We start from the raw sequence: 25,417 nt of genomic DNA, 5'->3' as shown, positions 1-25,417 counted from the left end.
TTTGATTGTCATCTCTGGCCCCCTGCCCTCCTCTGCAGTGCCTGCCCCGAGCTCCTGTAGCCTGATGGATCTTGCTCCTAGTTTTACAAGGATCTTATCTTCTTTGAAGACTGTGAACACCTGAGGGCACAGGTATCTCTGCCTTAGGGCTGGCCCTGCAGTGCGTTTGCATCTACTTGCAGATAGGAGGAGAGGAGGCAGAGGTGGCACTGAGCCTAGCGCTGTATGTGCCCCTAGGACATTCAGTACGCTTTGCAGCCATTTTGGCTGTTTGGCGGGGGGGCTCTCAGGATCTAGCATCACAGAGCCCAGGTCCTGTGCCCATGGCAGTGGGGTGACATTAATCCCAACCTCTTCGTGCCTTCTCTCCTTGTCCTCCTAGCCATAGCTGAGAGGTGGCACTTTGTTCTCCTAGCAGAGGCCATGGCCTTCTGGGAGCCCCATCTCAACCATAGCCCTGAGGTTTCCAGATGACTGTGGGAGCTGCTTCCACTGCTCCTGCTGGTCCTTGGCCCTTGGTCCTTCGTGGTGGTGGCTAACCAGGCCTGGGGCTTAGGGAGGGCTGACCAGCCTCTGCGGCTCTGCAGACTATGCCCAGGCAGATGTGGATGTAGAGAGTGACTGACACCCTGGAGAGCCTTTGTGGCCCAGCATGGCTTCCGCCTTCTCTCAGCGAGGGAAGGCCAGCACTGCAGACTGAATGATCATGCTGTCCAAGCAGACATATCAGAAAACATGCGATGAGGCAGCCTGCCCCAAAGGGGGCGTGGGCTTCAGGAATTGGGGGACAGAGGGCTGGGTAGTGAGGCACCCACTGGAGGCTGTGGAAAGTAGAAGCTGCGGTGGCGCTGGGAGCCTGCCGTCATTTCCACACCTGCCTGGGTGTCAGAGCTACCTGGAGGCCTTCATTTTGTTGTTTATTAAACTTCTTCCAATTTTGTTTTTTGAGACGAATTCTCGCTCTGTTGACCAGGCTGGAGTGCAGTGGCATCATCTCAGCTCACTGCAAGCTCCGCCTCCCGGGTTCACACCATTCTCCTGTGTCAGCCTCCTGAGTAGCTGGGATTACAGGCGCCTCCCACCAAGCCCGGCTTTTGTGTGTGTGTGTGTATGTGTGTGTTTTTAGTAGAGACAAGGTTTCACCATGTTAGCCAGGATAATCTCAATCTCCTGACCTCGTGATTCGCTGGGATTACAGGCTTGGGCCACCGCACCCAACCAAACCACTTCTTTTTTTTAAAGAGGATTCTCAATATGTTGTCCAGGTTGGACTTGAACTTCTGGCTCAAACGATCCTCCAGCCTCGGCTTCCTAATAAGCAGGCCTACAGGCAGCTGAGATGGTGTATTTTAATATTTGTAATTCATTCCTATTGCCTGTTCCATGGAGCCATAAATGAAACAGAGATGAACAGTGATACCTTAACAATAATTAGAAGGCTAGGGAATGAACAAGCAGCCTAACCCCCTACCCCAGGTCCAAGTGAGTTCTGTGTGTGCTTTGCAGGGTAATGCGTCTGGAATTGGTGGGTACTTGGTCTGTGACTTAAAAGAATAACGCTGTGGACCATCGCAGTGAGTGTTACAGTTCTTAAAGATGGTGTGTCCAGTTGTTCCTTCAGATGTTCAGATGTATCTGAAGCTTTTTCCTTCTGGTGGGTTCATGGTCTCTCTGTCAGGACTGAAGAGGCAGACCTTCGTGGTGAGTGTTACAGCTCATAAACTCAGCATAGACCTGAAAACTGAACAGCCGCATGATTTATTGCAAACAACCAAAGAATAACCCTTCCAAAACACAGAATTTAACCCAAGGGCCGCTGGCTAACTGCGGCTGCCTGTTTTTATTCCCTTATCTGGCCCCACCCACATCCTGCTGATTGGTCCATTATACAGAGAGCTGATTGGTCTATTTTACAGACAGCTGATTGGTCTGTTTTGACAGAATGCTGATTGGTGTGTTTACAATCCTTGAGCTAGAGACAGAGTCACAGAGTGCTAGTTAGCTAGATGCAGAGTTAGCTAGATACAGAGTACCAATTGGTGTATTTACAAAGCTTGAGCTAGACACAGAGTGCTGATTGGTGTATTTACAAACCCTGAGCTAGACACAATGCTGATTGGTGCATTTACAATCATTGAGCTAGACACAGAGTCACAGAGTGCTAGTCTTCCAAGTCTCCACTAGGTTAGGTAGATACAGAATACCAATTGGTGTATTCACACACCCTGAGCTAGACACAGAGTGCTGATTGGTGTATTTACAAACCCTGAACTAGACACAGAGTGCTGATTGGTGCACATATAATCCTCTGGCTAGATATAAAAGTTCTCCAAGTCCCCATCCAGTTCAGGAGCCCGTGGATCCTGCACCGGGGCTGCAGGCAGAGCTGCCCGCCAGTGCCGAGCCCCGCCTGCACGCCTCAGCCCTGGGGCTGTCGATGGGACCCGGCGACACGGAGCAGGGGGCGGTGCCCGTTGGGGAGGCTCAGGCTGCCCGGGAGCCCATTGCAGGGGGAGGAGCTCAGACATGGCAGGCTGCAGATCCCCAACCCTGCCCGGCCAGGAGGCAGCTAAGGCCCAGCGAGAATTTGAGTGTGGCACCACCAGCGGGCTGGTACTGCTGGGGGACCGGGTGCAACCTCCGCAGCTGCTGGCCCTGGTGCTAAGCCCCTTACTGCCCTGGGCCAGTGGTGCCAGCCGGCCGCTAGGTGTGCGCAGCCCGCCGCTAGCCCACGCCCGCGAGCGCAGCGCCGGTTCCCGCCCGCGCCTCTCCCTCCACATCTCCCCGCAAGCAGAGAGAGGAGGCTCTGGCCTCAGCCAGCCCAGAGAGGGGCTCCCACGGTGTCGTGGCGGGCTGAAGGGCTCCTTAAGCACCGCCAGAGTGGATGCTGAGGCCGGAGGCCGAAGAGGCGCTGAGAGTGAGGGCTGCTAGCACACTGTCACCTGTCAGTAAGGCAAGGAGCAATGATCGAGGAGCGTGTTAGGGAGGAAGACCCCCGACGTCGGCAATTCACACAGAGACTGCGGTATGTGGTTGGGGCGTGGCAGTGGACCCTGTGAGACCAATTTACTACACGAGATGGAACTTGGCATAGACATGGACGTCCCCATTGGTGATGGCCAAAGTCGGGGCTGAGGAGAATATAGGGAGCCAGAATCCATATCAAAATGTGGGAGTAGCAGAGAAGTGAAGCCTTTTGTTTCTTTAGACCACAGACTTCCTGTGTTCTTGAATCAGCATCTCTAGAAGCAAGTCCTTAATTCCCAGTGTAGCCAGCCTAGCGTGGCTGCAAGGACAAATGTTGGCATCCGCAGGTGTAGACAACGAACCCTGCTAAAGAAGATATAAGAGCTAAGCCACAGACACAGGTCTACCAAGTATTTGCAGTGTGATCTGGGGCTGTTTATTTCATAGTTCTTGTAATCTATATTTTTTTATCTGATCCAGATAGAGATAATGCCTCCCATAAAGCTTTGATGTGGAGATAATGTAGGTGGAGGTGCTTTGTGACCAAGTCTGGCCCGCTGCCTCTGGCCTATGGGTCCAGGGGCTATTGACCCCACCACCTATGCTAATCATTAAGCCTCAGGAGGAGAGATGTGTATGTTTGTGATTGGGGAGTGAGGAGGGGTGGAAGTGGAGTGGTGGCCCAGGCCCAGATGCAGCACCCTCTCAGAGGACACCAGCAAAGCCCACCTGGTTTGGGTCCCCTTGATCACTGGTAGTATGTCTGATTCTCTACCTTGGCAGTCCTGCCCAGAAAAGAGGTGGGGTACGAATGCCCAGGCCGTGGGCATGACCTTCCTGCAGGTGTAGGATGTCAGCACACTTCCTGGGCCTCCCAGCCTCACACACAGAGGCACATGGCTCAGTGCTGACTGCCCTGACACTCTAGCCTGGAGAATTTTGGAGGTAAAGAGGGCCTTGGGTATCTCACTACTCAGATAAAGACACGAAGGGATACAGAAGAAAGGGGCTTGCTAAAGATCACATGACAAATTAGTGTCAGGATCTGTGGTTACTGGAAACCTTTCCCTCACTGAACTCAAGTCTGGCAGGGGGACAGCACAAGTTCAGGCTTGTGCTGGAGAGGGGAGAGGGCAGGCATTCTTTCCTGGAGGCCACGGGCCCCCCAGCAGAGCACAGATGGGAGCTCTATCTGGGGGGATCTGTAGCTTTTCACCAGTGACCTACTCTCCCACAGCAAAGTCCTTACTCACCTGCAGGTGTCAGCTGGATAGCCCTTCCTTATCAACCTTGGATACAAGGTCCCCTCCCGGTTCCCCATTATTCTCTACCAAAGCATGCCAGTTTTTCCTTTAAAATATCAGTCACAAGTAGTATTAATTTGCATTTATTTACTTTCGTTGAGGTGAAATTTACATAACATGCAATTAATCATTTTAAGTATGTAATTCAGGATCACTTAGTACATTTATAATGTTGTGTAATTATCACTTCTATCTAGTTCCAAAACATTTCATCATCTCATAGGGAAACTCCATATCCTTAAGCAATCACTCCCCAGTGCCCACTTTCCGTCAGCCCAAGGCAACCACCAGTTGATCTCTAAAGATTTACCTTGCTGGCCATTTTATGTCAATGGAATAAAAAAATATGTGCTCTTTTGCATCTGGCTTCTTTCACTTAGCATAACTGTTTTTTTTTTTTTTTAAGAGTCTCGCTGTGTTGCCCAGGCTGGAGTGCAGTGGCATGATCTCGACTCACTGCAACCTCTGTCTCCCAGGTTCAAGTGATTCTCCTGCTTTAGCCTCCCAAGTAGCTGGGATTACAGGTTAATTTTTGTATTTTTAGTAGGGACGTGTCTTCCTCACTAAACTTAATCCTTTCTAGCTTTTGATGTAAGGTGACAGACATGTGACTCTTTCACTTGAACACTTAGAGGGTTATTGGTTGGCTTAATTTTAATATTGTTGTGTCTCAGGGAATAGGGAGGCCTGAGGAGAGGGAGACATATGGGAGAACAGCTGGTCAGTGGAGCAGTCGGGACACACACGACTTTTTTTTTTTTGGAGACAGGATCTTGCTTTGTTGCCCAGGCTGGAGTGCAGTGGTGCTCACAGCTCACTGCAACCTTGACGTCTTGGGCTCAGGCAGTCCTCATGCCTCACCCTTCTGAGTAGCTGGGACTACAGACATGCACCACCATGTCTGGCTAATTTTTTTAAATTTTTTTGTAGAGATGAAGTCTCACTATGTTGCCCAGGCTGATCTGAAACTCCAGGGCTCAAGTGAGCACATGTTTGCTGTCTTATACGGGTACAGTTCATGGCACCCCAAAACAATTACAATAGTGACATTAAAGATTACTGGTCACAGATCACTATAACAGAGGCAAGAACTGCCAAAATATGACAGAGACAGGAGGTGAGTACATGCTGTTGGAAAAATGGTGTAGATAGACTTGCTCAACACAGGGTTGCCACAAACCTTCAGTTTGTAAAAACTTAATAGCTGCAGGGTGTAATATGGTGAAGCTTAGGAAAACAAGGAATGCCTGTACTTGTTTTCAATCTGGGGGGTACATACCCGGGAGTGAATTGCTGAGTCATAAAGTACATCTATGTTTAACTTTTTCAGAAATCATTCATGAATTTATTAAACTTTTTTAAATTTCAGTAGCTTTAAGGGTATAAGTAGTTTTTGGTTACAGAGATGAAGTGTGTATTAGTTCATTTTCATACTGCCATAAAGAACTGCCCAAGCTTAGGTAATTGATAAAGGAAAGAGGTTTAATTGACTCACAGTCCAGCATAGCTGGGGAGGCCTCAGGAAACTTACAATCATGATGGCAGAAGGTGAAGAGGAAGCAAGGCATCTTCTGTTTTTTGTTTGTTTGTTTGTTTGTTTTTTTGAGAGTCTCGCTCTGTCGTCCAGGCCGGAATGCAGTGGTGAGATCTCGGTTCACTGTAACCTCTACCTCCTGGGTTCAAGCAATTCTCCTGCCTCAGCCTCCTGAGTAGCTGACACTACAGGTGTGTGCCACCATGCCCGGCTAATTTTTGTATTTTTATAAAAAGAGATGGGGTTTCACCACATTGGCTGTGCTGGTCTCGAACTCCTGACCTCGAGTGATCTGCCCGCCTTGACCTCCCAAAATGTTGGGATTACAGGCATGAGCCACTGTGCCCGGCCTGCAAGGAACCTTCTTTACAAGTTGGCAGAAAGGAGGAGTGCCTTTTGAAGGGGAGAAAGCCCCTTAGAAAACCATCGGATCTTGTGAGCACTCACTCACTATCACCAGAACAGCATGGGAAACCGCCCCCGTGATTCAATTACCTCCACCTGGTCTTACCCTTGACACGTGGGGATATGGGGATTATGGGGATTACAATTCAAGATGAGGTTTGGGTGGGGACACAAAGCCTAGCCATATCAAATTGTATATCGGTGAAGTCTGGGATTTCAGTGTACCGGTCACATGAATACTGTGAATTCTTTTTCATTCCTCCCCCACTTCCCCATGCCTCTCACGCGTCTCCGGTGTCCATTGTACCACCCTGTATGCCTCTGCATACCCATAGTTTAGTTCCAACTTGTAAATGAGAACATGTGGTATTTAGTTTTTCATGTCTGAGTTACTTCACTTAGGATAATGGCTTCCAGTTCCAAGTTGTACAAAATATATTATTTTGTTCTTTTGATGGCTGCATTGTAGTTATATATATATGTCACATTTTCTTTATCCACTCATCGGTTGATGGGCACTTAGGTTGATTCCATATCTTTGTGAATTGTGCTGCAATAAACATACATATGCAGGTGTCTTTTTGATATAATGACTTCTTTTCCTTTGGGTAGATACCCTATAGTGGGATTGCTAGATTGAATGGTGGATCTCCTTTTAGTTCTTTGAGAAATCTCCATACTGTTTTCCACAGGGGTTGTAATAATTTACATTCCCACCAGCAGTGTATAAGCATTCCCTTTCCACCACATCCTTGCCAACATTTTGTTTATTTGTTCGTTTGTTTGTTTCTTGAGAAGGAGTTTCATTCTTGTTGCCCAGGCTGAAGTGCAGTGGCACGACCTCAGCTGACTGAAACCTCCGTCTCCCAGGTTCAAGCCATTCTCCTGCCTCAGTCTCCTAAGTAGCTGGGATTACAGGCATGCCCCACCATGCCCGGCTAATTTTGTATTTTTAGTAGAGACAGGGTTTCACTATGTTAGTCAGGCTAGTCCTGACCTCCGGTATGATCCATCCGCCTCGGCCTCCCAAAGTGCTGGGATTACAGGCATGAGCCACTGTGCCTCGCTATTTTTTTTTTTTTTTTTTTTTTTGAGTTTTAAATAATGGCCATTCTGGCTGGGGTAAGATATCATCTCATTGTGGTTTTAATTTGCATTTCCCTTATGATTAGTGAGGTTGAGCATTTTTCATATGTTTAACATTTGTATATTTTCTTTTGAAAAATGTCTATTCATGTCGTTTGTCCACTTTCTAAATAGGATTATTTGTTTTTCACTTGCTGATTTGAGTTCCTTGTAGATTCTGTATATTAGTCCTTTGTCAGATGCATAGTTTGCAAATACTTTCTCCTACTCTTTGGGTTGCCTGTTTACTCGGTTAATCATTTGTTTTGCTGTGTTTAGTTTGCAGGCTTTTTAGTTTAATTCAGTCCCATTTATTTATTTTTGTTTTTGTTGCATTTGCTTTTGGGGCTTTAGTCACTACTTCTTTGCCTAGGCCAATGTCCAGAGGAGTTTTTCCTGGGGTTTCTTCTAGGATGTTTATGATTTCAGGCCTTAGATTTAAGTTTGTAATACATCTTGAGTTAATTTTTGTATGTGGTGAGAGACAGGAATCCAGTTTCATTTTTCTACGTGTGACTGTCCAGTTTTCCTAGCATCACTGATTGAGTAAGATGTCCTTTCCCCAGTCTATATTTTTGTGTGCTTTGTTGAAGATAAGTTGATTGTAAGTATTTCTGGATCCTCTATTCTCTTCCAATGGTCTATGTGTCTACTTTTATACCAGTATCATTCTGTTTTGGTAACTATAGCCTTGTAGTATAATTTGAAGTCGAGTAATGTGATACCTCCAAATTTGTTCTTTTCGCTTAGGATTGCTTTGGCTGTTCAGGCTTTTTTGTTGTTGTTGTTCTATATGAATTTCAGGGTTTTTTTTTTTTCTAATTCTGTGGAAAATGAAATTGCTATTTTGATAGGAATTGTGTTGAATCTGTAGATTGCTTTGAGTTGAATCTGTAGATTGCTTTGAGGCAGTATGGTCATTTACATGATGTTGATCCTTCCAGTCCATGAACGTGAAATGTTTTTCCATTTGTTTGTGTCATCTGTGGTTTCTTTCAGCAGTGTTTTGTAGTTCTCCTTGCAGAGCTCTTTCACCTCCTTGGTTAAGTATATCCCTAGGTACTTTTTTGGTAGCTGTTGTTAAAGCGATTGAGTTCCTGGTTTGATTCTCAGCTTGATTGTTGTGGGTCTGTAGTAGTGCTACTGGTTTGTGTACATTGATTTTGTAACCTGAAACTTTACTGAATTCATTTATCAAATCTAAGAACCTTTTGGAGCAGTCTTTTGGATTTTCTATATACAAGATCATATCATCAGCAGACAGATCATTTGACTTCTTCTTTTCCAATTTGGATGCCCTTCAGTTTTTTCTCTTGCCTGATTGCTCTGGCTAGGACTTTCCATTAACTTGTTTTTAATACCTCTTTTACTCACTAAATGTCCAGGCCTGCACCATGCAATATAGCAGCCACTACCCCTGTGTGCTTATTTAAAATGAAATTAGTTAAAAATTAAACGAAGTTGGCTGGGTGTGGTGGCTCATGCTTATAATTCCAGCGCTTTGGGAGGCTGAGGTGGGTGGATCACCTGAGGTCAGGAGTTTGAGACCAACCTGGCCAACATGGCAAAACCCCTTCTCTACTAAAAACACAAAAATTAGCTGGGTGTGGTGGCATGCGCCTGTAATCCCAGCTACATGGGAGGCTGAGACAGGAGAATTGCTCGAACCTGGGAGACGGAGGTTGCAGTGAGCCGAGATCGTGCCACTGCACTCCAGTCTGGGTGACAGAGCAAGACTCTATCTCAAAAAAATAAATTAAAATTAAAATAGATAAAGTTAAAGATTCAGACCCTGTCATACTTGCTATGTTTCAAGTGCTCAGTAGCCACCTGTGATTAGCGGCTACTGTATTTCTACCTCCCAGAAAGTGTTATTGGATAGCTCTGGTCTACACTGAAAACTTTTCCTGAGCGCAGAGACCAAATCTGCCCAGTGTACCACAACATACTAATGCCCAGCAAAGTGCCTGGTGCGTAGCATTAATACTTTCGGAAGGAAAGAAAGAAGTGCTACTTTTATAATCATTCCTTCATTTGATCTTCTCAACAAATCTGTAAGGGAGACAGGAAAAGGATGGCTTTGCCTTTTTCACAGTTGAAGAGATAGGCTCAGGGAGTTAAACACTATATCCAGAATCATAGAACTAGCCCAGATCATGGGCCTAGACCTTCCGCGCTCTCTGCCAGTCACACTCTCAGTTGCTCCCAAGACATTTCAGACAGAATAGTGAGTAGGCAGGCAAGGGGCTGGAAATGCTAGGGCCAGCTGACAAATGAGAGCCTGGCTATGATAGAGTTAGGGAACTCTCAATCAAAGGGGACTTTGAGCAGGACTTTATCTACTCTCTGTTTTTTTAGGGACAAGGAAAGAGGCCAGGAGAAGTCACGTTTCCAAGGGACTAGTTAAGAGGCACCGAGAATGGGTTGGGATTAGACCTGGGAGGGATTGGAGGGAAAGGCCATGTCTTCAGAGATGTCACTGAGGGTTTAGAACAGAGAGAACAGTTTTGCAGTCTCTTAGTAAGCTCAGTCTGGTGGCATCCACAAGCTGGGCCAGAGCTGACACTGAGGGAGAAACCAATTGGAAAGCAATTACAACCTGGAACAGCATGGTGGCGGCAGGAAAGGGGAGGCAGGGTGGGTGGGAAGCAGTGAAATCTGAATAACATGAAAGAAAGAATACTGGCTGTGGAGGTAATACTCATTTGCTAGAGAGGGAATGGGGACCTTGAATTTTCACAATTTGCCGCCAGGAAACATGGTAGAACCGGTCAGAAAATAATTCAGGAAATATGCTGCTGTGTCCAGGAAGGTTGAATTGTCTTAGAGAAGATGAACGATTCACTCACAGAACATTTCAGCAAGAAGAAACTTTGTTAGTGAGATATAGTTCAACCTCTTTGCTTTATTGTTGAAAAAACTGAGGCTCAGAGAGGTGAAGGGGATGGTGAAAGGCACATCTTGTGTGAAAAATGAGACTGGACCTAAACTCAGGCCTCCTGGTCCAGTGAAGTTTTCATTCTGTGTCACAGGAAGATCTCTAATCTCACTTCCCTGCAGTCAAGATCTCGCAGTACTCACTTGCTGGCTGATAAACAGATGTTATTTGACTTTGTTAACATTGAATCTCTTCTCGAAGGAAATTTCTCTTGATCATAGATTGCACAGTGGATATATGCATTTAATCCAAATCTTTTATCATACATCCTTAAGACGGAAAAATACAACCTGTTCTTTTGAAAAACTCTTAATGGCTTTTCAGTTAATACCTTTGTGGTTTTGATAAATTACTCACGGTCTCCAAGTCTGTTTCCTCTTCTGTATAATGGAAATAATAGAACCTACTTCTCAGATAGTGACTGATCAATGAGATAAAATCTGTAAAGCACATTTCTACTATACGCTAAGTTATTTGACACTCTTTCTATTTTCTTCCCCAGAGCATGGGGTAGATGATTAAGCTAAGTCAATCAGAAAGATTAGAAACATGACAATTCCTTGAAAACATAAACCCACTGGCGTTACAAATAGCACAACGAATTAGCGTGGCTGAGTCAGTGGAAGAGACATTTTTCATGGAAATTGTGGAGAAGTCATTACAGTTCCTTGAAAATAAAAAGCACCCTAGAAAAGTATCGATGTTGCTCACATTGCTGGCACTGTAAGATTGGTGACTAAGCCTTCTCTTCCCTCCTGTCCAGCCTTTGGAACATAGTCACTAGGGCAGGCAGAGAAGGAACCACCCTTCCTACCCGCTCATAGAGCAGGTCTACCAAGGAGGCGGTAGAAACTTGAAAGTTAACCTCAGAGTGAATTTCCAATAGGCCTCGTGGATTAGAAAAAAAATATGAAGTCCCCCAGGGTCCCTCGGGACTATACCTTGGAAGATATTGGGCTGCACCCTCTCTGACCTCAGTCCCCTCTTGTCACAGGCCCATGTGGATCCTTAATAGCAGTGCTGGGGTTTGGGTGTGGGTGGCAGGCCCAGTGAGGGACAGTCTTCCAGTTCCTTGACCATTCCCATGTACGTTCACACCAGCCCGCTCCTTCCTGCAGCACAATGTTTGCTCATGCATACATTTACTCACCCAACAACTAATTATTGAATGCCTACTATGTCCTGGGCTCTCTGCAAGGGGCTGAGTATACAGCAGTGAGCGAGATAGACCGGGTTCTGCCCTCAGGAAGTTTCCAGCCTTTTCAGTGGGAAGAAAGACAATAAATCCATCATCAAACAAATGTATGTATGAAGAGAACAAACAGGGTGGCAGAAAATAAAAAGTGGTCAGGGCGGTTAGGGAAAACTCACCTGAGAGATGACTTTTGAGCCAGATACGAGTTGGAGGAGAGCAGGGACATTTTGGGCAGAGGCAACGGTTTAGGCAAGAGCCATGAAACAGGAAAGAACTTGACTTTTCAAAACCATCAAGCAGCCTTGACGTGAGGCGTTAGGACTACTCTAAGTACAATGGGAAAGTTTTAAGCCAGGAAATGACAGGACCCAACCTATATTTTAAGGTCACTCAAACTGAATGGAGCAGGCTAAGAGTGGAAGCCGGAGGATCATCAGGAGGCTACAAGAGAGGAGTGGAGAGGGAAAAGAAGGTCGCTGGTGCCACGGCTGCCAGGCTCTCTATGGGGACCATTGAGACAGGGGCCAGAAAGGGAAGAGATCCCCATTCAGCGAATGTGTCCAGAACAGCCACAGGCTTGGAGTACTGTTCTGGAAGCTGACACAATCAGAGATGGGATTTGCTCCTTAGGGCTAAACACAATCTGTACTAAACCTCCAGGATCTTCTCATTCAGCGCCTGGAGTGAACTGGTAGCTTCTTAAGATGACTCAGAGATAACAGTAAGCCAAGGAGGAACCTGTGGACAGATCGGGGCTTTGGAAGAGACCAGCCTGGTACGGAAGCACAGCAGGCGGAGGAGAGACTGCAGACTCCTGTGGTGTCCCTGTTTGCAGGGAGTCGGGAGTTTGGGGTTTTTTGTTACAAATAACACAATTTGGATATCCCTGGGTCTTAGCAACCCGGCGGGGAGCCATTGAGCTCACAGTGGCACCTGTGAATGAATTTCACTGGCTTGTTGCATCTGTTCACATAAGAGCAGGACTTTAGACCTTCTAGGTTAGTGTGTCTACATGCTTTTTCCATTATTTTACCCCTAAGGAGCCATTTTAGACATTTTCCTCCTTAATTGCAACCACCCCCTTTGAAATGTTGAAGCCATAGATATGCCATATATGTTTACATATTGTATGCATATCTGTGTTTCATATATTAAAAGAACAAGACTTTGTCGCCCCTCTGGGGGTGGTACTGCCCCACTGAGAAGGCATACTGTAGTTTAAAGGCTCCCCCAGTTATAACGGGGGCCCGCAGAGAGTATCTTATCTGGGTTCACCAACCTGCCCACTGTGGTCTCCCTTAAGAACGTGCCTCACTGCTGTCCCCACTAGCAAGCACTGCAGAAGACCCCATACTTGCCAGCCTGTCCACATTCCCAAAGTAGCAGAAGCTTTGACGCGCTAAAGGCATAAGGTTCCTGTAGACCTCGCTGCCCCAAATTGTGCTGTGCATCTCCCAGAAAGGAGACACATTCCCTTCTCTGGCTCTGTCCCCTTCTGTGTCTCCGGGCCTGGAGAAAGCATGGGTGGCCTTCCTTAGTCTCACAGAGATATGACAATGATCCTTCTCCATCCCTGCTTCCAGGACCCCCAAAATGTGTTCCTTGCAGAGCCCTTTTACCAACCACCAATCAGCAGCCACGGCCAGTTCCCAGGGTAGACTCAACTGGTCTTCACCACATGATGGAAAGCATGTACAATGTGCTATCACTTACATCACCAGCGGTCCACCAGTGCCCCGCTTTACAGATGTCAAACTGGAGACCCAGAGAGGTTTGGTCTTGGAGCAAGGTCACACAGTAAGAGGCTAAGGCCTATGTTCTTTGTTCTGCACCAGAATGCAAGAAACCTCACCCGCAGTGCCTACACATCAGGGAGCCATGGTCGCCCCCGGTACGTCCTACTTGGGGTGTGGTCCACACGTCAGCACTTTCCACAGATTGTTCGTGGCCAGTTCATGATAAGGTAAGTGCAGGAATTGGGAGTAAGCAGTTAGAAATGTTTCTAGCAGTTTGATGGTGTAATTTTATGCCTATTAGCTCTAATTAAAAAAAAAAATCTGGGGCTGGGCATGGTGGCCAATGCCTGGAATCCCAGCACTTTGGGAGGCCAAGGCTGGTGGATCACCTGAAGTCAGGAGTTTGAGATCAGCCTGGCCAACCTGGAGAAACCCTGCCTCTACTAAAAATACAAAATTAGCCGGGTGTGGTGGCACACACCTGTAATCTCAGCTACTCATGAGGCTGAGGCAGGAGAATTGCTTGAACCCAGGAGGCGGAGGTTGCGGTGAGCTGAGATCGTGCCACTGCACTCCAGCCTGGGCACCAAGAGCAAAACTCCGTCAAAAAAAAAAATCTGGGTTCAGGTATTTCTTTTTTTCATTTTATTTTTCTAATGACTCGTTTTTATTGTATTTTATGAGTGTCAGTCTGTGACAGATTGGATTTTTCTTTTTAATAAGCTATTCCTTCACTGCTGATAGTTTAAAAAGCACAGTGTAGAGGTTGCAAACCTCCCACTTCCTGCACAGAGCATGGAAGGTCTTTGACCTCAGGATTAACAGAAAGAAAAATAACAAGTGGTGGTTTGGCCAAACTAACAGGTGGTCAGAGCCCAAAGGTCTCTCTTCAGTCCAGGGCAGACACAGCCTCAAGGTCATCAAAGCCTGGCTCCTGGGTGGCTTCTTTTTTTTTTTTTTTTGGAGTCTGACTTTGCTGCCCAGGGTGGAGTGCAGTGGTGTGATCTCATTGCAACCTCCACCTCCCAGGTTCAGGTGATTCTCCTGCTTCAGCCTCCTGAGTAGCTGGAATTACAGGCACCTGCCACCACACCTAGCTAATTTTTGTATTTTTAGTAGAGATGGGGTTTCACCGTGTTGGCCAGGCAGGTTTGGAATTCCTAACCTCAGGTGATCTGCCTACCTCGGCCTCTCAAATTGCTGGGATTATAGGTATGAGCCACTGTGCCCGGACTCTGGGCGGCTTCTGGACTCTTGGTATTCTGTCCCGGGAGTAGCAGTTTCCTAAGCCATAGGTGTGCAAACGGTGGCTCCGTGTGCCTTTCACTTGGGGGCTTGTTCAGTCACACCCTCGACAGAGCAGCTGGGAACTTTAGGGATGAATCATCCAATTGCCCCTCCGCCCTCATTGTAAAAGTGAGGAACCTGAGGCCCAGGGAGGCCATGTCTTGCTTATTTTCCTATCTCCATGGACAAGGAGGGTGCCTGTCACAGAGGATCCACTGGGGTTCTGTCAGAAGCCGAACTCCAGTGAGCCATAGAGAATAAGGAGTTTCTCCAGGTTTCAGAACTCTTCAGTGGTGGGAGCTGGTTGGTTAATCTATGTAAGGGGTTATCTCTGTGTCTCTGCTGGGCCTGAGGTCAGCTGGTGTGACTCAGGGAGAGAGGCTGGATGTGAAGGGGGAAAGACAAAGAACAAACTGGAATAGTATCTAGCTCTCACCACCTGCAATCTCCATGATGCCAGGGCCCTGAGGGACAAACTGGGGATTTTCACTCCAGAGCCACACACCTGGTCCAGGAGCTGGATGACCTGCAGGCCCCGCAGCTGCCCTGGGCCAACAAGGTAAGCCAGCGTTCAGCAACAGCATGGGGGAGATGCCGCCGCGCGCCTGCCCTGCACAGCCTCAGAGCACAGCAAAAACAGCTGTGCTCCCCTTCCACTTTCCAAATCTTGTGCACGTTTTTCCCCTGGCCACCCCCCCGCCACCCCAACCCACGACCCTCTGGGCAAGGGAATTCTGGGCAATGTAGTTCAGCTTAGCTAAGTTGACACACTATGAAGCCACCCCGATGCCCATTAAATGCTGAACGAACACGTGAATGAATGAATGAATGAATGAATGAATGAATGCATGCATGCATGCATGACGTGACTTGTACCGGGGCATGCAGTAAGCAGTTGAGAGGCAAAACTGGAATGTAATGTGGGGTGGGTGGAGGGGGCTCCACTGCACCATGTTTACTTCCGGAAGCTCAGCTTTACTGGAGTGAAAGCTCAGCCCAGCCACAGGGTCACCACAGAGGACACACCCACTGCTCAGGTGTGAGGCCTGTGGCTCAGACTTTCCCCAGAGCTCTCTTTAGAGTTGAATTCCACACGTGTTTAATAAGCATCCAGCACGTGACCCACACCAAAGACTCCATGCTGATCAGACTCCGCCTCTTCTCACAGGGAACTTCTAGGCTGGCTGGTGGAGGTAGATGCACATGTAATTTGATGCTGTGTATATAAGAAGTGCTTTGGGAGCCCAAAAAAGAGGACTCCTGACTTTGCCACAGTGGAGGCCAGTCACTAGGGGAATCTTACGGTGGAATTGGAGTTGCAGGCAGCCAAGGTGGGGAAGGGCACTCTGGCCAGGAGATGAGCACGGACCAAGGGCCAGGAGGACTGGCAGGCCATGGCCGTTCGTGGGAAACGGGGACCCACCCTGCATGACCGGAGGGAAGGATGACTGGAGGAAAGAATAGAGCCAGGAAAGTGAGGTAGGTGCCGGACCACCAAGGCTCTTAAATGCTGGGTGCAGAACTCTGGCAGGAACATGCAGATGGCTGGACCTGGGCAGTGCCTAGGGCTGGTGAGAGAAAATACACTTTTGAGACAACTGGGGGAGGAGTTGACTTGGCAGACCCAGAGGATCTCTTTGAGGGCGTGAGAGGTGTAGGTTTGACACTAAGGGCTTAGAGCAATGGCAGAGATGGATGAGGAAGCCCCTCCCTGTGCCACACCCAATGTCAGGGCCTGGGACAGGAGGTGAGGAGAGGTGAGACCAGCAGCCTCTTTTACTCCCGACTCCGGGACAGACTCCTACAGGCAGGAAGGTCTCTAGTGTTTGCCAGTCTGCCGGTGCCTGTCCAGACAGGATTCCCAGATGACTCAGAGACCTCCAGACTGCAGGAGGTTCCTTCTAGTAGCCAGCACTGGAGCGGGCTGACTCCTGCGCACACTGACCGCCGAAGGTTGGCCACCTTGGAACAAAGGAGGTGGTGCCTTGGGCTTGAAGCAATCTACCACCCTTGGAGAAAGCAGAATCACAGATGAGAGAGGAATTTAGAGGCTATCTACTCGAAACCATTTTCTTTACAAGAAAGAGAAAAGTCAAGCAGACAGAACCAGGGCAGTGAACTTGAGCCTATCCTGTCCCCATGTGGCATCCTTCTTACCACAGTGCGCTGTCATCTGGTTTCCCCCTGCTCGACTTGGCCTTCAGATGGAGATGGCCAACGACATTAAGTGGTGGTGCTAGGGTAGGGTGTCATCTCCCTTGAGGGCAGGACCCAAAGGTGAGGGATGTTGCTCATTAGCACATTAACTCATCAGAGAGAGAGGTCAGCCAAATCTGAAAAACCTTTGCACAGATGAAGCAATTGGTCAGTGACTGCTGCATTTCAGTGATGCTTTATTTATTTTATTGAGGTTTTGTATGTGTTTTTGGTGAGAGGGTGGATCCGGATGTCTAGACCATCCTAGTCTTAGAAATAGGAAACCTCTCAGATTTCCTTCTGTGTGACTTTGGATAAGCCAATCTCTGGGCCTCAGTTTCCCTGTCCTAAGGTAAAGTCAGAGAGTTGCCAGGCTGCTCTCTGCCCCAAGGTACAGCACTCCTACCCTGTGGTCTCTTGGCCTGTGCCTCCACCTGTATTTTCGAGGGCTCCTGCCCTGCTGGCACCTTGACCACATTCCCCCTCTGCTTCAGCACTGCCCCCCTAGCTGCCACAGGCTCTCTTTCCTTGGTGGCATCTCCTCTGCCCCTCCCCAGCCTCTCAAAGTTGGCCATATACCAACTTGACTCAGAAGACATCTGTCCTCTCTCAGAGCTGAGGTCAGTGCCTTAGTGATAACAGCCAAGACAAATATGCATGATAAGACCTGATCCAATACCACAAGCAAATGCAAGCATTGGAGGGTGATGCTTACTGGGTCAAAGAGCTCCAAAGGGTCTCAGAGTCTGGATCCTGGGGGATCCCCCTGTGATCTCCCTGTGCTGTGTCTGGGCCCCCTCCTCTCACCTTAGTGTTTGCTGAGAGATGCAGCATTAGGAGGCCACAATTTGCCTGGTATAGGGTTGAGAGAACCTCTTGGGTTGAGGGTCTCAGGTTGAGAGACCCTCTCAGGTCTTACCAAGCTAGCGTCCAGCCCCTACCTCCCAGCCTTTGGTTTGCAGCATGGCTGACTCTCACTGCTGGTGCCCAAACGTGGTGTGACCCAAAGAAGACAACATATGGAGAAGTGGGCACTACTTTATGATCCCCATTTTACATCAGGGAAATTGAAGCTCTGCAAAGTTAAGTCATTGGAGTTTGACTTTTTAGGTCTGATTCCAAAGTATACTCTGTTCTCTAACTAGGCTTACTTCTGGCTACTCATTTAACCTGTTCAATGCTGTTTCCCCATTTGTAAAAAAGAGAAACATACACATCCTGCTTGCCTCAAAGGGCTGTTGTGACAATCATTTGAAATAACTGATAGAAAAAGCACTTTTAAAATTGATACGATGCAAGTTAAATGCTTCCCTCACCTATCTATATATATGACATCTACGCATATTTATGATGTTGGAGCTGACCACAACTTAGCATCTGATCTAATCAACTGATTTGACTGGACATGAAACTAATCTCAAAGCTGGGTGGCTGCAGAGCCAGGACTAGAGTTTATGTCTTTGAGTTTCTGTTATAGGGCTTTTCCCCCAAGGGGTCTTCAGGAGCCATCAGGGCTGGGCAGAAGCGGTGCCCCTGCTTCCGTGGCAATTCTCCTGTGCATTTTCCTTCCTCCCCCATCCCTACTGAGTTCTCTAGGCCACAAGAAACCACTGAAAATTTGGGTGCAGTGAGATCTGGCCTCAGCAAGATGGCCCTGCAGCTGTGTGTGCAACAGCTGTCTGCCTTGGCCAGCGCAGGCAGCAGCAGAGGCAGAAGAAAACACCACTGGGGGTTCAGTCTGCTGAACACAATTTTTTTTTCAAGGGTGGGCAGTGGGAGATGAGAAGCAGCAAAAGACATTCTGGAATTCTGAGACCAAATCACAGGAGGAACAGTGGTACCATGAATAGAAATGAAGGAGTTAAAAGGAAGAGGCGGTTTTTTGAAGGGACGAGGATGACCTCAGTTTGGGGCCAGAAGCAGTGAGCGTTGGACCTGGATAGGTCCCAGAGCACATCTGGTGCGACTTCTCCCTTGCCCTCAGGAGGCTGTATTGTCTGAGCTGCTAGCAGGAAACTCAGTTTTGCATGTGCAAGAGCTGACTAGAAATCTGCTCTGGCCCTGGGAAAGGCCTGTGGATGTCCATTTGATACACAGTCATCTCCCAAAAGGAGAAAATGCCGAGTGAGTCAAGGGCCCGGAGCATTTGGAGGGGAGGAGGAAGAGGAGGAAGGGGAGGAGGAGAAAGAGGGAGATGAGGAGAAGGGGGAGGAGAAGGAGGGGGAGGAGGAGGGGGGAGGGAGAGGAGGAGGAGAAGGGGAAGGAGGAGGAGAAGGGGAAGGAGGAGGAGGAGGAGAAGGGGAAGGAGGAGGAGGAGGAGAGGGAGGGGAAACAAATGGAGGAGGCAGGAAGGGGGTGGTCCAGCAGCAAACTGGGAACTGTGTATTGTCAGAGAATCTGAAAGCATGGCATTTCAGGACATCAGCCTGCTGGATGCCTCGAAGAGGTCTGAGAAGGCACGGCTGGATTTGCTGACCTTTCAGAAAGGGTTCCAGAAGGCTTGATGGGAGCAGGCCAAGAGGGCTGCCTTCAGGGTCTGGGGTTTGTGTTTCAAGACTCAATCTATCATGGGCAGATGGAGGGACCAGACTTATCTCTATGAGCGCCCATGTCTTCATCTGGAAAGACACAGTAACAATACCTACCTTATGCCTTGTCATGAGGATGAAGCTAGGAGGAAGAAGGATAAGAATCACCACCTACTGAATGCTTCCTCAGCCCCGGACAGCGTGCAAATGCTTTTGTCCATTATTTGAAAGTCCTTTGCACACCTAAATTGATAAGCCCATCAGAAGGATGGTTATCTTTACTATTAGAATCAGAGAAGACTGCAATGATCTGAGAAATGGATGGGACAGAAAGTAGACCCAGACGCCAGGCACAGTGGCTCACGCCAACACTTTGGGAGGCCAAGGTGGGAGGATTCTTTGAGTCCAGAAGTTCAAGACCAGCCTGGGCAACATAGCGAGACCCTGTGTTTACAAAAACTTAAAAAATTAACCAGGCATGATGGTGCGTGCCTGTAGTCCCAGTTACCAGGGAAGCTGAGGTGGGAGGATCGCTTGAGCCTGGGAGGTCGAGGCTGCAGTGAGCTGTGATTATGCTACTGCAGTCACCCTGGGTGACAGAGCAAGACCCTGACTGGAAGGAAGGAAAGAAGGAAGGAAGGAAGAAAGGAAGGGAGGGAGGGAGGGAAAAAAAGAACCAAAGAGAGCTATTCATTCACAAAATTTGACAATGAATTGACTGTGATAGATAGGGGTGATGGCTTGAGAAGGACACAACTCAGATTTTTTAACGATTGGTTGATAAAGATGATTTATCATCCAAGGAAAGGAAGAGAAGGAAGAGGCCAGGAAAGGTATTCTGCTGGTCCTTTGCCCACCAGGTGCTCCGTGTCAGTGTCACAGTCCCTCTCGTTTCCCTGCTGGCTGCTGGGTGGCTGAAGGATGCCTTTCACTTTCACTCTGCCTCTAATCAGCCAGTGTCTTTGCTCCCATGACCCTGCGAGTCCCCCAGCAGACCTCAGACTCCTTGTGAGGACAAGATGGAAAACCTCCCCCACCCATTCAGTGGGGATTGGTGGCATGGGCTCCAGCGCACCAGGCCCCGTCTCCCAAAGCACCACCCCCACCCAGCCCAACCTTTCACCCACTTGGCTGCCTGAAAGAGTCTGGGCTCCAAGCCACCCAGGCCAGTCTCTTTTGTCCCTGATCAAGTACAGTACGATGATCACAACAAGGTCCTGGCAAGATCCCCAGGAAGCTGCAGTCCTTGGTGCTGCTTGGGGATGGAGGGTGGGAGGATTCTGTGGGGCAGGAGGAAGCCATGGGAACCTCGTTCTGCTCTGAGATCACCCCTTTTCCCAAGCTACTTCGGGGTTGTATGGATACTATGGGGTTTTCTCTTGGCAGACTGTCTCTGGACAGTCTCATCAGTCTCTCCAAGTAGAGAGAGCAAGAAATAAGACAGGAGCAGGATTTCAAGACCAGCTTGGGCAACGTAATGAGACACTGTCTGTACAAAAAATTAAAAAATTAGAGGGCAGGGAGGCACATGGCAGTGTCCGGTGTGGGGTCAGCCCCCTAAAGTTCTATCTTTTTTTTTTTTTTGAGACGGAGTCTCGCCCTGTTGCCCAGGCTGGAGTGCAGTGGCGGAATCTCAGCTCACTGCAAGCTCCACGTCCTGGGTTCACGCCATTCTCCTGCCTCAGCCTCCTGAGTAGCTGGGACTACAGGCGCCCGCCATAGCACCCGGCTAACTTTTTCGTATTTTTAGTAGAGGTGGGGTTTCACTGTGTTAGTCAGGATGGTCTCGATCTCCTGACCTCGTGATCCGCCCGCGTCGGCCTCCCAAAGTGCTGGAATTACAGGCGTGAGCCACCGCGCCCGGCCTAAAGTTCTCTCTTAATTCAGGCCTCTCCTCCCCTCTCCTTGAGCACTGCCCTCATCTTTGAACTCATTGCTGTTCCCCAGTTTCTCCCTTACATCCCAGTCCAGCCCCAGCCTCTGAAGTTCTCTCTCTACATTATGGATCTGATCATAGCACACCTGCTTTACGGATGTCCAAGCCCCCTCCATGGTCAAGTCCTCCATTCTTACCCCTTACTGAGGCAGCTGGGGCTTTGCCCAATCTGAGCCCCATCTACCGCTGGTCTCACCGGAGCCATTCTTTGAACTTCATTCATTCATTTGTGTCTTCAACACAACGTTTTTATGTGTTTTCAGGACCTACCCTGGCTAGTGTTGTGCTGGGAGCCACTGGGGACCCCAGGCCCTGGCCTGTCCATACTTCTCAGCCACCCTACACAGGCCACCCACACGTGCTGCCTTTTAGGGCCTGAACCTTCAAAGGCTCTGAGATACTCCCTGGTTCTGCCTTTCAGATATCACTCCCTGCTTGGAGCTCCACACCCTTTATAAATGTTCATTGAAGTTATCTATATGGTGTGTTAATCCATTTCTGAAAAAATAATTTTCTTGGTTCCATTTCCATCAACCTTTGACAGATATCAAGGTCACTGTACTCTCCGGAGGTCTTGCTTCATCCTCTTATCTGGTACGGAAGGCTTTTGTTTGGGATGTCTGCTTCCATTCAAAGACAGAGAGGCCTTGCTGTCTTTATGTCTGCAGTTTGTGGAGTGAATGAGGGATGCTCAGGGCTTACACCAGAATGAAATGCGATGGGGGAGGTTGGGGACTGTGTAAATGTGAGGAAAGGGAGCCCATCTGGCCCCCCAGTACAACTCCACCAGTTGGGCAGAGTGATCTCCCCACCACCCCTGCGTCAGTGTGAAGTTTAGATAGGGCCCGTTTGACCATCTCTCTCAATCTCAGCCTCTGTGAGATGTCATAATATGGGTCCTGTTTACCTGTCAGCCTGTGGTGAGAATCTAATGATTAGCGTGTGCTAGCACACAGGCACCTGTAAATCCCATTGAAATCAGGGCCCTGTAACTCCTCTCCTGATTCCCAAGCCTCGTGCACCCCACCCGCTCTGTTCCTGCTTACTTCCCACGTGTCCCGTTAGCCCTCGGGATGCAGTCAGGCCCATTTCCCCAGGATGCCGTCACTAAGCCGCCTCATCCAGCTGGGGTCTGAGGGGCCTGCCTCTCGCCCCACGCCAAAAAATCCTAACCCTCCCCCTATCCCTTTGATACGGCGGTCTTTATTTCCTGGAGTCTGTACAACATCACTCCCCAGTGATGCGTCTGCTTCCACGATTCCCAAAGAGACTGAGCTTACTGAGACCAGGGCAAGGACCGCGTCGTCCCCTTCCTCTGCCTTCCCCTCCCTTCCTCCTCACCGCGGCCATGACGCCCAGCCCAAGAAAGCAGAGCAGAGGTTCCGCAATTCTTTTCTAAGACTGTCTGATGAGAGGGTTCAAAGCACTCTAACCCAAGGCCGGCTCGTGTCTCTAGGGAGGTTGCAGGAAGGCGCCAGAATGTGGATGCTGCGGACAATGTGGGATACTGGAGTCTCGACTGCTGCGCGCCAAGGAAGGGCGTCACCTAGCCAAGCCGGCCCTGGAGTTGAGTGCCCCACAGCCCGCCAGTCCGCCCGCCCGGCCGCTTGCTGGCACCCTGGTGGCCGCGCCGGCTTTGTACCGGCATCAGGTGCAAACCCCAGAGTGCCGGGCGTGCGCGCACGCGCCCCGGAGCGCGCGGAGCCCATTCGTCGCTCCCACCCGGATCTCCTCTGGGATCTCCGGCGCCCGGGGCCGGAGCGTGGGGGAGGGAGGAGGTCGGACACGTAGCCTGCCTCGCAGCAGGGCTCGACTCCACGCGGGAGGGCGGGGGAGCCGGGGACCCGCCGCTCCAGCCCGCTGGCCTTCGAAAGATCCTCCTGGGCCAATGGCAGGCGGGGCGACGCGACCCGATTGGTGCAGGCGCTCTGCTGATCGCTGTGGAAACCCGGGCGGCGGAGAACGCGGGAGGATGAGGAACCCGAGGCGGGGGGAGCCGGAGGGGCGGGCAGAGGTGGTGTCGAGGCCCTGAGCTCCCGGGGAGTTTTTACTGGAGGCAAAAGTCCATAGCGGGCGGGCTGAGGGAGGGGCGGTGGAAGGGGACCGCTTTGGGGCACTGGGAAGCCAGGGATCCTCCGCCAGGAAGGCAGGGACACTCCCGAGCTTAGACGAGGAGGCTGGGGGAGGGGGCGCGGTGGGAGGAGTAGGAGAAGACAAAAGCCGAAAGCGAAGAGGGCCCGGGCTGCACACACCGGCTGGGAGGCAGCCGTCTGTGCAGCGAGCAGCCGGCGCGGGGAGGCCTCAGTGCACCGGGCGTCACAATAGGCAGGCAGCATGGGGAAGGGGGGTAACCAGGGCGAGGGGGCCGCCGAGCGCGAGGTGCCGATGCCCACCTTCAGCTGGGAGGAGATTCAGAAGCATAACCTGCGCACCGACAGGTGGCTGGTCATTGACCGCAAGGTTTACAACATCACCAAATGGTCCACCCAGCACCCGGGGGGCCAACGGGTCATCGGGCACTACGCTGGAGAAGATGCAACGGTAAGGGTCTGGGGGCGCCCCAGCCACCCTTCTCTGCTGCAGGCGGAGTCAGGAGCCCTGGCTCCCCAGGCGCCAAACAGACCTCCGGCGCTGAATGCAGCTTGGGACGTCCTGTAGGGAAGGAAAGTGCATCTATCGCACTCGTACCCCGGCCCCAATCCTCCTCCTCCTCTGGGCCGACTGGGGTGGAGACCGGATCTGGGACCCCGGGAGGCGGCGCTGCGGTGAAAGTCCCAGCGGTGGAGAACAGGGCAGCATCTCCCGCGCGCGCCGGGACCCACGCGTCCTCCCCTTCAGTGGGGTTTGCCCGGAGGCAGGGACTCTCCAAGTGGGGCGCTCGGGCCCGACGGCTCTGGCGCCCCCAGCGTGGAAGATGGCCGCCCCTGTGCGCCGCTGAAAGGAGCGGGAGCGCAGGCAGCCAGGTGTGGGACTCTGCGCTTGTCCAGCACTCTCCATCCAGACTAGGTGGCGAGAAGGAAAGCTCGTCCCCGGCCGGGGATCGCTCCTGCTGGGACTCTTGTCTAAGAAGGCCCTCAGTGGCCGCCTGGGAAAAACCGCCCAATAGCTCGGGTTCCCACGTTCCAGGGATTATCTAGACTCACCCCAAGCTCGAGTCGACCTTCTTGGGGACCGGCGTCGGGCATTGGTGGAAGGAGAACGGGCTGGGGTTTGCCCAGGTCGAGTGAGGCCTTGAGCCGGTGGATTTAGCAGCGCTAGACTGGCTTGGCAACAGGTCCATCTGCACTCGAGGTTACTCTCGGGCGTTCAATTCAATGGCTCTCTGTTTTTAAATCCTGCCAAGAACGCCCTTTCCTCATCTTACACTCCTAAAGGTAGTGGGCCTCTCTGGAGCAGGGCTGCCCAACTTACCCGCACCAAATGCATGGCTCAGTGATTACCCTGCACCAGCTATCCACACCGGGGACCCCAGTCTGAAATCCTGGCGTTTATTAAAGGTGCAGCTGGTATCCCATGGGTTCGAATGGGCTAGAGGGAAAAGAGCAGAGGCAAGGAGAGAAGAAAGGGCGGCTCTTGGTGGTAGTGAATAGGCTGCAGAGAAAAAAGGTCTGATGGGATAGAGAAATTGGGGAAGGTGTATAGGAGAGAGGCAGAAAGGAGGGATGAACTTGAAGTAGATCATTCCACCTGGAGGTCTAGGATGCGGAACTGTTTGTGGGCTTTTGCTCTCTAAGCTGCGTAGCCCCAACCCTTACCTTCCCCACCTCTTGCATCTCCAGGGGAAGGCCAGACCAGGCCACCATAATCCAAGCTGGACAGTGGACAGGTGGTGTGGGTCAGCCAGGCCAGGGCTTATCTAAGATTGGGAAGGTCAGCGATATTGAAATTCCCTACAGCTTCTAGCCCCATCCTGTTTTACTTGCTTATGGACATTGCTTAAGCCCAGGGGGTTTGTGATGCTATTTAGAACTTAGGTGAGTATGTTTCACATACCTTCAGCGCTATCTCACCTGCACCTTTCCACAACCCAGTGAGGAGGTTGGGTAAAGGTAATTCCTAAGTAAAGGACCTTCTGGATCCTGGCTGGGATCTTTCCACTCTATGTTGCTGGACTTGGGCTGGTCTGTTTCTAATTGCATAGGTAAATTGTAGAAGGTTCCTGCCCTGTCCAGGCCCTCACCAAAAGCTTTCCAGAAGGAAAAGTCAAATACAATGGATTTGGCCTGATTATTCCGTATTGTTAAACATATTTTCTTATGTGAACGC

At 50.0% G+C, this 25,417-nt stretch overlaps 1 protein-coding gene and 1 long non-coding RNA gene across 5 annotated transcripts in view; one reads left to right on the top strand and one right to left on the bottom strand.

The window, feature by feature from the left end:
* The window catches only part of FADS2 (fatty acid desaturase 2), a 105,101-nt gene that overhangs the window by 42,292 nt on the left and 37,392 nt on the right, over positions 1-25,417 (top strand). The window contains exons 2-4 of one of the 4 annotated variants that reach the window (XM_073015596.1): positions 13,304-13,431; positions 14,952-15,050; positions 22,608-23,486. In XM_073015596.1, the coding sequence (XP_072871697.1) occupies positions 13,304-13,431; positions 14,952-15,050; positions 22,608-23,183 (803 nt within the window). In that variant the 3' untranslated portion in view covers positions 23,184-23,486. Of the gene's footprint in view, positions 1-13,303; positions 13,432-14,951; positions 15,051-18,792; positions 18,812-22,607; positions 23,693-25,417 lie in introns of those variants that run through there. The other 3 variants (XM_037999217.2, XM_073015599.1, XM_007995950.3) reach the window with 3 other exon arrangements.
* On the bottom strand, positions 1,333-24,402 carry LOC140711708 (uncharacterized). Its single transcript, XR_012092996.1, has 2 exons — positions 24,295-24,402; positions 1,333-1,741 (listed from the first exon to the last, which is right to left on the bottom strand). It is a non-coding gene; the product is annotated as an uncharacterized lncRNA (long non-coding RNA).

Source organism: Chlorocebus sabaeus, chromosome 1 (assembly GCF_047675955.1).
Source record: "Chlorocebus sabaeus isolate Y175 chromosome 1, mChlSab1.0.hap1, whole genome shotgun sequence".
Classification (NCBI taxonomy): domain Eukaryota; kingdom Metazoa; phylum Chordata; class Mammalia; order Primates; family Cercopithecidae; genus Chlorocebus; species Chlorocebus sabaeus.
The sequence above is the reverse complement of the archived record's forward strand: the minus strand, read 5'-3'. Positions and strand labels throughout refer to the sequence as shown.